Here is a 14129-nt window from a genome sequence, read left to right as displayed (position 1 = left end):
ACACAGGTAGGATGGGTGAGTGGAGGGAGCCACTCAGTAGGACAGTGGAGCCCGGTCCTGGGGCTCCTCCCACTCCAGAGGACACTCTGGTGACTAGAGCAATTGGGGGTGTTGAGGCGGGGGAGCAGCTGTTGGAGCTGTGACCTGGGGCTGCAGAGGGACCCCTGGCGGGCCATCCACCCCCGACGGACTCAGGAAGGTCTGGACTTGGCCTCCGTAGCCAAGGCCAGCTGGGGGCCCCCTATGAGAAGGGACTGGCTGTAGGGTGGTGGGGTCCCAGCATAAAGCGCCCAGCTGCACTTAAAGCAATTTGTCCTGTTTTCCTTTTATTTTGCAGTTTCCCGAGACAGAACAAAATAATTTTTGTACACTTACAAGGCTCAGAAAGAAAAGACAATGAAACTCAGCAAAAAGAGAGAAGAGGAAAGCCGGCCAGCACCGTGGCAGCCGACCCTCTGCCGGCGGGCCAGTGAGGCCACACCACGGACATCTAGCTAGAAGAGCGGGTGTGGCTTGCTCATGGGGGTCATGCAAAAGAACTATCCCCCAGAAAAAATCCCCAAATTAATCTGGACAGGCAGCTCCGTGGAGATAATGAGGAGTGGGAGAGGTGGGAGGAGGCCCCAGGAGGTGAGGGTGGCTAGGCCACACACTGTCCATGGTGAGTCCTGCCACTTGCTGCTGCCCACACCCAGGGAGCCTGGCAGATGTTTACCCTGCGTCCATGGGTGGGGACAGCTGTCCTGAGCACAGCTGTGGATGGGCAGGTGAGTGTCCACTCTGAGTGTCTGACAGTGGACAGTCTCCTTGGAGAGATCAGGTCCTCTGTCCTGTTCCCCACTCCATGCCCCTCCCTTGGCTTGATTTGTGGGGGGAAGATAAAGAAAATCCTTGTTGAAAACAATGTGAATTGAAGGGGGGCAGATGTTGGGGCAGGAGGGTCCCAAACCTCTGTGACCAGGCCTGGTCAGACCTGCCCCCCCACCCCTGGCTGCTCTCTGCTGCCATCTGACCATGCAGCCCATCCCTGAGCCTCACAGAGGTGAGCCCAGCCGCCTCCTCCCCACTTCGGGGTCCCTGTCACACGGCAGCTGCCTGAAGCCTGGCGAGGTGGTCGGCCCTGCCCTGCCCTGCCCTCCCAGAGCACACTGCCACAGGCCTGGACCCTCGCTGTGGCCTGGAGCCCAGGGAGCCACGCCCCCCTCTGACCCCTCTTTCCTGTGTCAGAACTAAGCCCCGCTGCGCCTTGGGCCTGGCGCCCACGTCCCTCTATGTCGGAGGAATGCCCCACGGACGGAGGGAGGCCAGCCCACGGGTCCTCTCCCCACAGGGCTGCTGCCGAGGGTGTTTTCCCGGCTAGTCTGTAGCTGGCCAGCTGGAGTCTGAGGGGCCAGAGTCTGAAGCTAGTTGTGCCCATCTGCACTTTCTGTCCCTGGGAGAGCCAGAGAGGGGCCCTGGGCCCTTGGGGGCTTCTCACAGGGCTCATCCTCCCTGGGGGCTGGCGCTGCCCTCCACGGTGGGGCACGGGTGCTGGCTCTGGAGGAGCCCACACCCGCCTTCTGGGGGGGAGGGGAAAGAAGCAGAACAGCTGCGCTCGGGGCTCAGGCGGTGGCCCCGCAGCTCCGGAGACGACACCTGACACTACCCACCACGCGCAGGGTGGAGGGGTGGGCCCCATCGAACAAACACCGTTAGGGCAACAGGCCTGCCCCTGGACAAGTTCACCGCCGGCGGTCCAGAGGCCAAGAGCGGACAGACAAGTGGAGCTTGGGTGGAGAGTGGCCAGTAGGTTTGAAGCCCCACAAATGCCAGTCATTTTTACAGCTTTTTCCTTTGTTTAGTTTTTTTTTCCATTTCATCCATCTATTTTTTTTTTTCTTTTTTTGTGGTGGTTGCTGTCATCTTGTTTTTAAAAAGAAATCACATCTGGTCTTGGTTTTCTGCAGACACAGGCACCGGGGGGAAGAGGCGGACACAAACATGCGACAGGCAGGCCGTGCACCAGGCGGCCGGGCGCCAGGCAGGATCCGTGGGCTCTGGAACGTGGGCGGCGGGTCAGCTCCCGGGTTTGCGGCGCCTGGTGACCCTGTCCCGCCCGAGGCCCCGCCCCGCCCCGCCTGGCGCTCACCTTCACTGCAGTGGGGCCACGGGCGCCCCCGAGCAGTGGAAGTGCACATTCTGCCACTTGCCGTCGCGGCGGTGCCACACGCGGGTCTCCTCGGACTGGCTGGTGCGGGGCCGGCCCTGGCCGTCGATGTACTGGGTGAGGCGGACGTAGGCGATGCAGGCGGCGTCCTCCCCGATGACGTGCACATGCGGGTTCAGGATGGTCGTGTGGATCGGTTTGCTGTTTTTGGCGAGCACTGCAGACAGGCCGCTGGGGCTCAGCATCGCAGCAGCCACCCCCTCCTGCACCGCCCCCCAAGGGTCCATGGCTGCTCGGTCTGGGCACAGAGGGGGTGGGCTTCCCTGGGCTCCCGTGCACCCCTCCCCACCCCCCGCTCCCGCACTCACAGTTCTCGAAGTAGAACCTGTGGAAGTCCATCCCTTCGACCAGGTTGCCCAAAGCTTCAGGCTCAAATGAGGTCAGGCCTGGGTCGCAGATTTTCCTGGGGGGCAGACCCAAGTGAGGAGGGGCCCCTCTGAACCCCCCCAGGACATCCAGCCCTCTCTTCGAGGGACACCCACAGTCCACCCAGGCTGCCCGAGGAGCCACACAGGCCCCGACTCACGCGTAGGCCTCGAAGTCGCCGTTGTTGACGGCCTCAATGAGCTGCTCTGTGATCTTGATGATCTCCTGCTTCCTTGCTGCAGAGAGAGGGGCCCAGTGACCCATGGCCCCCCATGCCCCTGCCCCTTCCTGCCTCTCCTCTCCTGGGGGCCCTGAGGTCCGGTTCAGGCTATTCTCTCCAAGGCCACCAAGGCTTTCACAAGTCCAACAAGCTTCTACCTTGTCTGTCCTAAATAAAACATCTGAGTAACAGAAAATTCCATCCCCTGCACAAAATGTCTGGAAAATGCAGAAAGGGGCACGGAACCCACCACAACCCAGCCCAAGCCCATTCACTCCAGAAGTGCCCCTGGGCCCTCTGCAGCCGTGATACCGTGACCTGCCTTCCTGGCTCTGGCCCACTTGGGCTTGGCCCACAAGGTCCTTTCCAAAGCCAACACTTCCTCCTGGGGGACTATGAAGGGCTGGTTCGCACAGCAGCAGGTCTGGGGGTCCAGTGAGGCCTCTGCCCAAAGGCCAGGAGCAGGGCCGCAGGGTCCAGGCAGAGTGGAGAGCAGAGTGTGGGGGCTGAACCCCCCCTCTCCCTGGAAGCCAGCAAGCCAGGTGTTGGCCTTCACCTCCTCCTGTCTCCACCTGCTTGCAGTCCTAGTCCCAGGTGCCAGCCAGTGCACCACCAGTCCATCTGGTCACCCTCCCTCCACCCAATCCTCCGAGCTCTCACTTACTTGGCCTCTGGTCCTCAACAGGCCTGGCCCTCAGGGTGGTCACCTGGGGCCCCTTTGTCTCTAAGTACAATTTATTTTTGTGCAAAAAGTTTTAAACACATGGAAGAAGCAGAGAGGATAACCCAGCCCACTCTGGGCGGACTCAAATCTGAACACTGTCTTATTTGCTCTAGATGTTTTTTAAAGAAATAAAATCTTACATAGTTGCAGGCACCTGTGTTTCCTCAATCTTGTCCCTCATTCTGTCCCCAGAAAAGTGCTGTCCCAGGGTAGGTGCTGCACCACTTCCGTGCAGACACAGATGTGCCCGCATGCACCCACAAAACACACATGTGCGCATACAGGCACACACACACCGTGGCCATCTCTTAAAGCAATGGACCCCCAAAGTGGCCTGAAAACAGGATCCCACAATCTCTCCCCGGGGCCCCACAGGTCGAAGCTGCCCCAGCGACACGAGCCCTCCGCTCGGCAGCACTTGGGACCACGGCTCTCTGGATGATTACACTTGGAATGGGCTTTCACAGGTCTCCCCTTCAGCTGCTGGGAATGGCGTACGTGTGGGTTGATCCATGGGCTCAATTTCCCGAGCACTTAGCATTCAGAAGCATGTGCCCATGGTCCATGCTGGCTGTCCATTCACCTTCCCAGCAGCACTGGAGCTGTCTGGGCGCTCCCTCTCCCGGGTACCCACCTGGAGGGGGACTGAGCCCATGGCAGAAGATGCTGTGTGCTGCATGTGAGCCCCAGCGTGCAGTGACACAAATCTGAGGGGCTGGGTGCATGTGTGTGCGTGTCAAGTGGGAGTGTGTGGATGTCTGTGAGTGCACAATGGCCTGCGAGCACGCGTGGGCTTCCCTGTCTTGAAAAGACCCCTCTCTGGACCACTGCACTTCTGCTACTGTCCTGTTTTCCTTTACTGTCAAACTTGTGTCTGGCAGGATTTGGGCTCGGGGTGGTCATGGCAGAAACCCATCTGCCTGGTTGGCCCTGGAGGCTGGCCTCTAGGAGGGTGGCTGTGGACTCCAGCTCCCCGGTCCCAGATCCACCTGCAGAGCTCTGTCCTGATCCCCCCTAGGTGCTGAGCATGGCCATGTCTGACACTTCAGGGTCACAGTGCATCCCCAGCAGCCAGCCCACCTCTCTGCCCTCTGCCTGGGCTGTTCCCAATTCTAAGCCTCCCTCTCTGCTCTGACACCTCATCCACCCCCCTCTCGGTTCCCTGTCACCTTTATGGATGTGACTTCAAGCCTTTCCATCTGCAACCCAGTGTCTCCAACCAGACCCTCCCCGGTAAGGCCCGGCCACTTCCCTGACACAGCCACCAGCCCCGCCACATCCTGTCCAGGGCGACCCTTTCCCAGGACCAAGTCCAGCCCCTGCTCAGGAGCTCCCACCTCCCACCCAACTGTGCTCATGTCCCTGCTTCTCAGACGGCGGAGCTGCCCCCCCCCACACACACACAGGGCCCTGGGCAACAGCCGTGCAGCTGGAGCCAAGTGACATTTTTCCTGTTTTGTTTCCAGCGCACTTTGATTTTATAGCCACCCTGTACTGTAAGTGAATCCAGTCTTCCACTTAAAGACGAAATATTGAGTGTTTTTAAACAAACTGTAATTTAAAATGGACATTAGTGTAAAGAGAAAGTACTCAGTAAACAGAAGGACATTCCTGAGCTCGCAGCAAAAATCTTGAAACCTCAAGTTGGGGGAAAGCAGCAGCCCCGCTCCACAAACACAGCCCAGCTCAGGAGGGGCTGATGCTCTGGGCATTGGCAGAGGGCCCTGGGGGACCCCGGTGACTCCTTGCTGGCACCAAGCCCTGTGCCTTGGCGTCTGTTGAGGCACTAGGGGCCCTCCAGCCATCCCAGGCAGACAGCTGCAAGGATCAGGCGGATTGTGTGTAATCCCCGATGATGAACACGGCTTGGGCCAGTGAGCACCGACCCCATTACACACTGAGGCAGCTGGCGGTGCAAGCTCGAGAAAGGAGGGGCCCACGGCCTGCCCAGGACCGCCCCTTGTGCCTAGGCCTCGGTGGTGGACAGGCAAACCCTGGTCCCCAAGTTGGAGAGGGGCGCCAGGTCTGGCACACATCCGCTCAGACCCACTGAGAGCAGATCTCAGCCCCAGACAGTCCCTTCCCCAGGCTGCCCCACCTCATTCTGTCACCTGGGGACCCCCTCCCCACACATGCAAGTTGCTGGGATGCCAGGGACTCGAGTGGGGCACATTCAGGAGCAAAGACCCTGTTCCCTGAGGGAGGCGGCTGGGGTGGCCCCTGCCGGATCCAGACCCTGTCCCCTTCTATTTAATCCTGCTCGTGGCCCTTTCTGTGGCCCCCACCTCTTTGTCAAGCTCAGGGTAGACTCTTAAACAGGCAGAGCTGTGCTGCAGCCCCACACAGGCTGCTGGACCGACCCCAAGGTGGGGGTCACAACCTTGGGACCGTCCATGCAGGTGGACCCCTTGGGAGCACCCCTCCGGGTCTCCAAGCCTCAGGTGAGGGTTCGGGTCTGGGAGATGGAGCCTCTGAACTCAGGTAAAACGCTGCAAGAATGGAGTTCTGACCGCCCCACAGAGTCCCCTGTGTGCCCACCTCAGTGTCACCACCACAGCTCGCTTCCAATCCCCTCAGCCAAGTTGGACGTCCGGTGGCCCACACACTGGCCCTTACCCCTCAAGCCAAGCAATTCGTCCTCTTGGCAGGTCCTTGGCCCCCCAGAGGCCACTCCGGTCCTCCTTTCCGGCCACCAGGGTGGATCCATGTGCCTTTAGCCTGCAGGCCACAGACCCCCTTTCCAGCCCTCCCCCACGGCTCCCACAGCTCAGCTCAGCTCAGCTCCCCTCTGCCCTGACACAGCCTCCCACCCGCTTGGCCTGCATGGGGTGGGCAGGGGTCAGCACTCACCCAGCCACTCCCCCGCCATGCTTGGCCCCCGGCCCAGCAGCCTCTCCTCTGAGAGCCCAGAGTCTCCCTGGAGGTGGGGGTGGCTGCAGCCCTGGGGTGTCATCCATCCCTGTAAGTGATACTGGCGAGCAGTCGGCAGATGGGCTAGATGGGCTGGAGCAGCCTGGCTCCTCCCTGCCTGGGGGGGGCAACCCCAGCCCCCAGAGGCCTCAGCTGCCACCCCTTCCAGCCCCTCCCAGCAGGGGCCAGATCTCCCCTTGCCTCTGAGAACCGCCACCCGGAGCTGCCCTTCTACCCTGGACCCTGGCCAGACAGACGGATGCCAGACAGGACCCCAGTGGCGCCCTCGCTGGCTGGGTCCTTCTAGCTTCTAAGCACCTCGCTGCCGTGTAGAGAACCCGCACGGGAGGCTCGGCCAGGATTACCCTGAACTCGTTTTCAGGTTCTTTTCTGACACACAGATGTCACATCCCTGTTTTTAGCCACGAACTCTGTTTTCCGAAGCCAAAGTCACCTCGTGTGGAATCCCTGTACCCCTTTCTGTGCTCCCCAGCTGTGCCCTTCCCAGAGCGGGGGCAGCACACTGCAGCCTGGGTCTTGACACCCTGAGAGCCCCAGGGAACAGCAGCAGGGCCACTCAAGGTGTTACTTACATGGGGTGGGTGGGGGACCTGGGAGAGCTGGAGACGGGCAGAGTGGGGGGCCCTGGGCTTCTGGGGTCCCTGAACCCCTCCTCACCGTGTTCAGGATGTCAGAGATCCTGGGGGCTGAGGTGGAACAGAACAGACGTGAACACGAGGCAAGTGGGGGGACGGTGCAGGAGAGGAAACCTGTGGGCTGACAGCCAAGCGGGGATGGGGGCACAGAAGTGGTCATGAGGGACTTGGGGAGACAAAGGGGATTATGGGGGGTGGAGGAGAAACAGGGGGCCATGGGGAACATGCAGGGGATGGAGGGGTCGTGGAGGAAATAGGGGGACATTGGGAATCATGGTGGATGGAGAGGGTCACAGGGAGGACATGGGGGATGTGGGGGGCAGAAGGGGATGGGGGTGGAAAGCTGCTTTGAGCAAAGGGTGCTGGCCAAGGAGGGGCACTTGGCCCAGGAGGCCAGAGTGTGTGACGGGCCTGGGTAAGGGTGTGACAGAGGGTGAGGCTGAAGGATGTGCGGAGGGCCTGGCAGCGCCATGTGGGGGAGCCCGCTGGGCAGGAGGGCCAGGCCCTCTGTTCCTCTAAGCCCACACCTGTGGTCGGACAGGGGTTTTGGAAATAGCTCCTGGTCCATGGGCTCCCTCAGCGCTGCCTGGGTGCTCAGTGTGGGGGACCCACGTGAAGTCAGCGACGAGGGAGGCAGGGGACAGGCCAACAGCCTCAGAGGCTGCCAGGGCCTGGGCTGGACAGCAGCATGCGTGTGAAGGGGGGAGGGGAGCCAAGGGGGAGCTGGGCTGCAGCTTTAGCAAGGGTGCCCCTGCCCAGACACTGGGCCATGCCTGGCGGAGTGCAGAGCCACACTACTTACACGGGGCAGGCAGGAGGCCCTCGGCTTCCACAGTCCCCGAGCCCCTCCTGCCGGAGCTCAGGATGTCAGAGATCCTGGGGGCTGGGCAGACGGGGGGGTAGACATATAAGAAGGGGACAGGGAGGCTGCTGTCTCCCGCCCCTGGGCCTGTCTCAGGAGCAAGTAACCCCCAAACTGAAGTGAGGCGTGAGCCAGTGGAAACGGCCCACACGGGGGGGGGGGGGGGACGACTCAGCCACCCTTGGCTCTTGAGGATCCCCTTAGGGAGGGGCTGCAGGCCCTTCAAGGGGACCCTGCAGCAGCAGGGGCCTGGCTACTTACATGGGGCAGACAGGGGGCTAATGGGAGCCAGAGACAGGCAGGGCAGGGGGCCCTCAGCTTCACGGGTCCCAGAGCCCCTCCTCACCGAGCTCAGGATGTCAAGGACCCTGGGGGCTGGGTGGACAGAGAAGGTGTGAACAGGAGGCAGGCAGGGGGAACACAGAAGAGAAGGGGGCAGGAGAAAGATGAGGTGGGGTTAAGCTGGAGAACCCCGAAACCAGTGACACAGCTCGTGGCCACCCCAAGACCACATGGTGGGGCCTGGGGGCTCCATCACCCCCACGGGTGTTCAGGGCTGTCCAGTCACAGCAGGTATGAGGTCATCTCAGGACCACGTGGGTGGGAGGGCTGCATGTGCCCCCTGGGGCTTCTCTGCATGTGAGGCCTTCAGTGCACTGGGTGCTGGCCCAGCTTCACAGGCCAGTCAGGTATCTCCCACCCTCTCCCAGCCAGACCAGGGTCAGGGTCAGGTTTGGGAAGAAGCTGTCCAGGCTGGTGCTTGTCCCCACCCTCCTGCAGGCCTGGATCTGAAGCCCCCACGAGGCCGGGGTGGGGTGGTGGCCTCCATGCTGATGGCTCCAGCCTGTTTCAGTCTGTTTGGGGAAACCACACAAACATCCAGTCTCCCTGGTCAAAGTCTCGTGCTCACTCTGCTCTGGGGTGTGGGGATGCTCGGGACAGTTGCCCCCAAATGGCAGAGTGGCCGGCTGTAATGCCCTGGGCAGCCCTGAGGGCACTGGTGTGTGATGAGCGGGGGCAGCGGCCTGCACCAGATCCCCACCCTCCCCCACTGAGGCCACGGAGATGCACAGACCCAGCAAAGGGCCCTGGTTGCCCGTCCACTGAACTGCCAGCCAGCCAGTCCCATGACTTTAAGGAACTTTAAGAGAAGAAAGTGAGCACATTCAACCATGAGCTCATTCTTCGCTGCCGGAGGGAGAAGGGCAGTAGCTTCCTCACCGGTCAGGGCGCCCGGCCCAGCAGGCTCGGCCTGGATACCTGTACACGTCGGGCAGCCCGGCGCTCAGGCTGGCGAGAGTCACTGCGCTGAGCGGTCAGCCCCAGGGACACCCCAAGTCACAGACCTGACATGGAACCCCGCCCGCCCATGAACCCACCCCTCGCCCCGCAGCCGCTGGGGGCGCACAGAGCCGTTTGCCCGCCCGCGACCCCACCCTTTGCCCGCGGCTGCCAGGCTCACAGTACCTTTGGTGTCCTCATCTTCTATGGTGGTGTGGGTGCTGTCGGGTGAGTCCTGGAGAGGCACAGCAGGCACCGGGTCAGAACCTGACTGCCCCGGCCCGCCCCATGGGGCCTGGTGATAAGGGGCTTGGGAAGTGCCCACACAGGACCCCGGCCCCAGAGACCCACAGGCAGCTAGAGCTCCATGTGGTCCTGGGGTTCAGCTGCCCACGTCCCGTGGCCAACAAAACATGCCCAGTGGGAAGACTGTGCTTGGGTGACTCTAACCCACGCCAGAGGACACCAGGCTTTATTCCAAGGCTCCTAGGGAAGCAGGAAGGTACCCCAGATGGGCCGGAGGCCTCAGCAGCCCTCGGAACCTCAGCAGCCCAGGCAGAGTGTGGCTGCACCCACACCTCCTTCCCCAGTAGGGCCGCCTGCCCCTCCCCAGCCCCAAGTCCAGCCAGACCTGGTCCCACCTCTCCAGTGGCCTAGCGCCCAGACGCAACCCAGCACCTCCCACCCCACTCACGGCTTGCTGCCCTTCAGATAAAAAAGCAGGTGCCATCCACCTGTCACCAAGCTCCCAGGAAGCCTGCCTGCTCCTCAGAAAGAGTATCTTAACAGGGTCCCTGAGGGACACCCTCTGGCCCCCTGACAGGACACAACATACTGCTCTGGGCCTTGGGCCAGTACAGAGGTCTGCATGTTATAGAATCAGGACGCATGCCACAGCCCCAAAAGGTTGTCTAGAGGTTGCTTGCAAGAAAAATGGGAGCCTTACCCCAGATCCAGGGACCAGGGCACACCCTCCCTGGTTGTGAGGTGGGAGGATGCCCAGGCCCTTCATAGCACTGTTTGTCTGGGGCAGCCGAGAGACAGTGGCCATGGCCCCCTGGCCCCAGCCCATGGCTGCAGGTGTGGGGGCCCTCTGAGGAGCCCACGGCTCAGGGGGAGTCTGACTGCAGGCCTGGGTTTCAGTAGGGCGTGCTGGTCCTAGAAGCAGTTGGGCCACCTGCCCATCCCACCCATCACCCCAGAGGGCCAGCCCTATCCCTGGCCCCAGAGAGATGCCAGTGGGATGGGAGCAGATGCAGAGCAGAGGAGGAGCAGAGGAGAGGTCAGCTCAGCAGGAAGCACTGGGCAGCAGAGGTGAGGATGGGCGAGGTCACAGGTCTGTGCTGCTTCCCCACCCCTGCCAAAGCCCTTCTCCCAGGGACCCTTGGAACAGGGTCCTGCACTCAGCTGCTCCTGGTGGTGCTGGGCCAGGCCTCTGTCAGAGCAGAGTGGACAGGGCCGACGGCAGCCAGGAGGGTCCTAAGAAGTGGCCCTTGCTCTGAAATCAGGGAGCCCTGGCCCCGGTGTCCCCAGTGGGCTGGGTGTAACGAGGCCTCCAAGGGGCCAACACCTGGGGCCTTCCTGGCAGGAGCACCCCGTGGGCTGGTGGGGCTCCATCCTGCCTTGGGAGAGGTTGGGGGATGCCTGCCCCCACAGGGTCAATGCCCAGACCTTCTCCGGGGCCAGGGGTCTGCCTCCTGCCCCCGCAGAAGCTCCTCGGAGGGTGAGGGCGGTGCAGTACCTTGATCCCGTCCACAGGGTTATGAATGACGGTGGTTTGAGGCTCCTACAGAAGGAAGCACAGAGGAAGGGAGGGGGAAGGTGAGAAGAGGGCCGGGGCGCCCAGCAGAGCCTGGGAGAGGCAGGCAGCGGGTGGAGGGGAGATGCCTGGTGGGGGAGCAGCTGCGAGAAGGCCCTGGGACAGGCTGGCTGTATGCAACAGGCAAGATGCCCAGGCCATGAGGTGATGAAGAGCTCAGGGCCCAGGGCGCAGGTGAGAGGCTGCAGAGGGGCCCAGGCTGCAGAAGGGGTGGGCACAGGGAGCCCAGGCTGGAAGATGGCATGGGGATGCGATGGCACATGGGATGGATTGTCCAAGGTGGGGCTGGCTGTGCGGCCGCACATGGGACTCTCCACTCCTGGGTCCTGGCCACCCGCACCCGCCCTGGACGGCCATTTGGCAAACCCAGCCTTCCCGAGGACAGTCAGGTGGGCTCCCGGTAGCAGGGCCGGGGCCGGGAAGCCACTGAGAGCCTGTGGACCAGCAAACCCAACCTCCACACAGGCCACAACCCTGACCACCAGCTGTGGGGTTCCCCTGGATAAGACCCCCCCCAGGTGAGGTCCAGAGCCAAGGGTCCCTCTGACCTCATGTTTGCCTGCCCCGCCCCTCCCTCTGGGCAGCCACAGGCCAGCACAGTCACGTAGGTGTGTGTCCCAAGCCCACCTCGGGTGTGCAGGGTAGGACTTTGGGAAACCACCAAAGGGCCTTGGCCTCCCTCCAGACCACTGGGCTCAGAAGCTAAGACCAGCCCACCCTTCTTCCTGGAGACAGCAAAGCAACCTCACAGTGCATCTGAGCAGCACCTGAGGGGCTGGGGCAGGGGTCCCCGCTGTGGCTGTCTCCCTGCAGCCCGGCCTGGGCTCTGGGCCTGTTGAAGGCAGAGGAACAAGGGCAGCACCCTGGGTCTGTGTCTTGGCCTCACTGGTCCCCTGAAGGTCCCTCACCACTGACCCACCAGTCAGTGAGGCAGGAGGCCGACCTATGCCCTGCTGCTGAGCGGGACTTTCAGCACAGCCTTGGGAGCCTCAGTAGGGTGGGTCCTCATCCCACCCCCAAGGGGCAGCGGGGGCTGGAGGGACCAAGCATCATCCGTCAAAGACAGGCTGGGAGCTGGACCCCACCGTCACCCCAGGCCTCCTGACAGCTGGGGTGCGGGAGGGCTAGGAAGTCGGCAGCTGAGGGGCTCAGTACCAGGGCAGCCGGAGGAAGTGTCCCCTTGGGGCTGGTGGCAGCTGAACTGTTCTTGGTGCTATTCGTCTGGGGCTGCAGGGGGGAGACAGAGAGGAGCATTAGGGGGAGAATGGTGGCCACCCCCTTCCTGGGGTCTGCCCTGGCAGGGCCAGGGCTTGGGGCCTCACCTTCACTCCGTCTGCCTTCTTGTTGAGCATACTCTTGGCTGCTGTATCGGGAGGAAATAGGTGTCATGAGGGAGGGGCCACCCCACTGCAGCCCCTCCCCTGGTGCTCGGTCACCTTGGGGACCTGCAAGGCACCAAGCTCCCCAAGAGTAAGTAAGGGGGTGGCCAGGCCCTGAGGCAGGGGTGGCTATGCTGGAGGGGACCTGGGGGTGTTCCCTCATCCCCAGAACAGGCCCTTCTACTGGAGGACACCAAGATTTCTCCTCCCACTTGGGACCCTTGGCTTCTGGGCAGCAGGCAGTCTCTGTGAGGAGGAAGGCCAGGAGCCCCCCAGGTGAGAACACAGGATGGGCGCCAGGTTGGGTGGTGGGCATCCCTCATAACTGCATGTTCTCGGCAGGGGTGGGTGGGCTGCAGCTGGCTACTCACAGAGTGAGGCTTGTCCCAACCCCAAGTGCCTGCCTGCCCTCGGCCTCCTGGCCCCCTCCCTTGGAGGACAGAACTCAGAGCTCTGCCCCCACAGCCAGAGCCCCGAGAGGCAGCCTCTCCCTTTGGGGCTACTTCTTAGCCTTGCTCTGGCAGCTGGCTAGGGCCATGCTGGCCTCTGTGCCCACCTACCCGGGATCCTGGACTCTGAGTGGGGTCAGCAGGATGACAGGAGTGGGAGAGGGTCAAAGAGCCACCTGCATCCCAGGCTGCCACCACCCCTCCCACACCCAGGCCCGGTGGTCAGCTGCTTGCCCCCACGCCCACACAGAGGTCAGGGCGGCCTGGCCTGCCCCCGCCCCTGTACCCGCCTGCCTGCCTCTCACCCCCACGTTCCTCAGCCCCCAACACCTGCACCCTTCACAGAGGCTCATTTTAATTACAGAACTGCAAAGAAAAGTCAGCTTACCTTACAAAAAAGGTGGGGAGGGGAGGGGAGGGCAGGAGGAGGGGAGAGAGAAAACAAGGTTGTGTCAGTTCAGGCAGCGAACAAGCCTGTGTCCGGGACCCACAGCGCATCCTGCCCACCCTGCCCCTGCCAGACAAGCAGTGCCCAGCACGGCCGGCGGGTGCGGGTTAGAAAAGCAGCAGAGTCCCTCACCCTGGGCCCTGGGCCCGCTCCACAGGCTCTGGCTGGCCCACCCTGAAGAGGGGTCCTGAAGGGGGGTCTGCCTGCTCACAGGGACAGGTGGCCACAGAGGGCCTGGGAGCCACACTTTTCTGCTGGGAGCATCCCTGGAGGAGGCTGCCTTGCCCGGCACAGCAGACAGACAGGCACTTAGACCCCGAGTGTGTGAGGTCCCCCTGCCAGCAGCATTAGCATCACCTGGATGCCCCCAGATCCCTTGAGGCAGAAACTTGGGGCAGCTGGGCATCTGCTCAGGGAGCCCTCCGAGGAGGTCCTGATGCTGCTCCTGTGGGAAGCATGGTCAGCACCCCAGTGCAGTGACCAGGCCAGGGCCAGGGCCACCAGGCTGCCTACTGACCTCCGTCCTCTGGGTCCAGGACCGCATCACCGCCCTCGGGACTCCGCATGGGGACATGGGTGGCTGTACTTGGTCAGAGGCCCCACGGGGCAGTACGAGCGGCCGCACTGACGTGGCTTCCTGCCCCCCCCAGGGACCTGTCCATTCTCTCAAAAGCTCCCCTCCCAGGATCCACAGGTCAGAGTTGAACCAGCAGCCTGACTCCGGTTTGCCTCACTCTGTGAGAAGCGTTGCAGGGTCCCAGTGAGTGAGGACCCCAGGCCACCCTTTCCTCATCCCCCAGACCCTCCAA

General features: G+C 62.5%; 1 protein-coding gene across 11 annotated transcripts in view; it reads right to left on the bottom strand.

Moving 5' to 3' along the window:
* Positions 1 to 296: 296 nt before the first annotated feature.
* Positions 297 to 14129, bottom strand: part of CAMK2B (calcium/calmodulin dependent protein kinase II beta) — a 52842-nt gene continuing 39009 nt past the window's right edge. For 4 of the 11 annotated variants that reach the window (XM_081147941.1, XM_081147943.1, XM_081147947.1 and 1 more), the window contains 11 exons: positions 12367 to 12404; positions 12200 to 12271; positions 10967 to 11011; positions 9412 to 9460; positions 8206 to 8319; positions 7885 to 7965; positions 7020 to 7133; positions 2733 to 2808; positions 2515 to 2609; positions 2129 to 2363; positions 297 to 2036 (listed from right to left, as the gene is read on the bottom strand). In XM_081147941.1, the coding sequence (XP_081004067.1) occupies positions 2131 to 2363; positions 2515 to 2609; positions 2733 to 2808; positions 7020 to 7133; positions 7885 to 7965; positions 8206 to 8319; positions 9412 to 9460; positions 10967 to 11011; positions 12200 to 12271; positions 12367 to 12404 (917 nt within the window). In that variant the 3' untranslated portion in view covers positions 297 to 2036; positions 2129 to 2130. Of the gene's footprint in view, positions 2037 to 2128; positions 2364 to 2514; positions 2610 to 2732; positions 2809 to 7019; positions 7134 to 7884; positions 7966 to 8205; positions 8320 to 9411; positions 9461 to 10966; positions 11012 to 12199; positions 12272 to 12366; positions 12408 to 14129 lie in introns of all 11 variants that reach the window. The other 7 variants (XM_081147938.1, XM_081147942.1, XM_081147946.1 and 4 more) reach the window with 3 other exon arrangements.

This window comes from Miniopterus schreibersii, assembly GCF_964146895.1.
Source record: "Miniopterus schreibersii genome assembly, chromosome: 9".
Taxonomy (NCBI): domain Eukaryota; kingdom Metazoa; phylum Chordata; class Mammalia; order Chiroptera; family Miniopteridae; genus Miniopterus; species Miniopterus schreibersii.
This window is presented reverse-complemented; position numbering and strand designations above follow the sequence as displayed.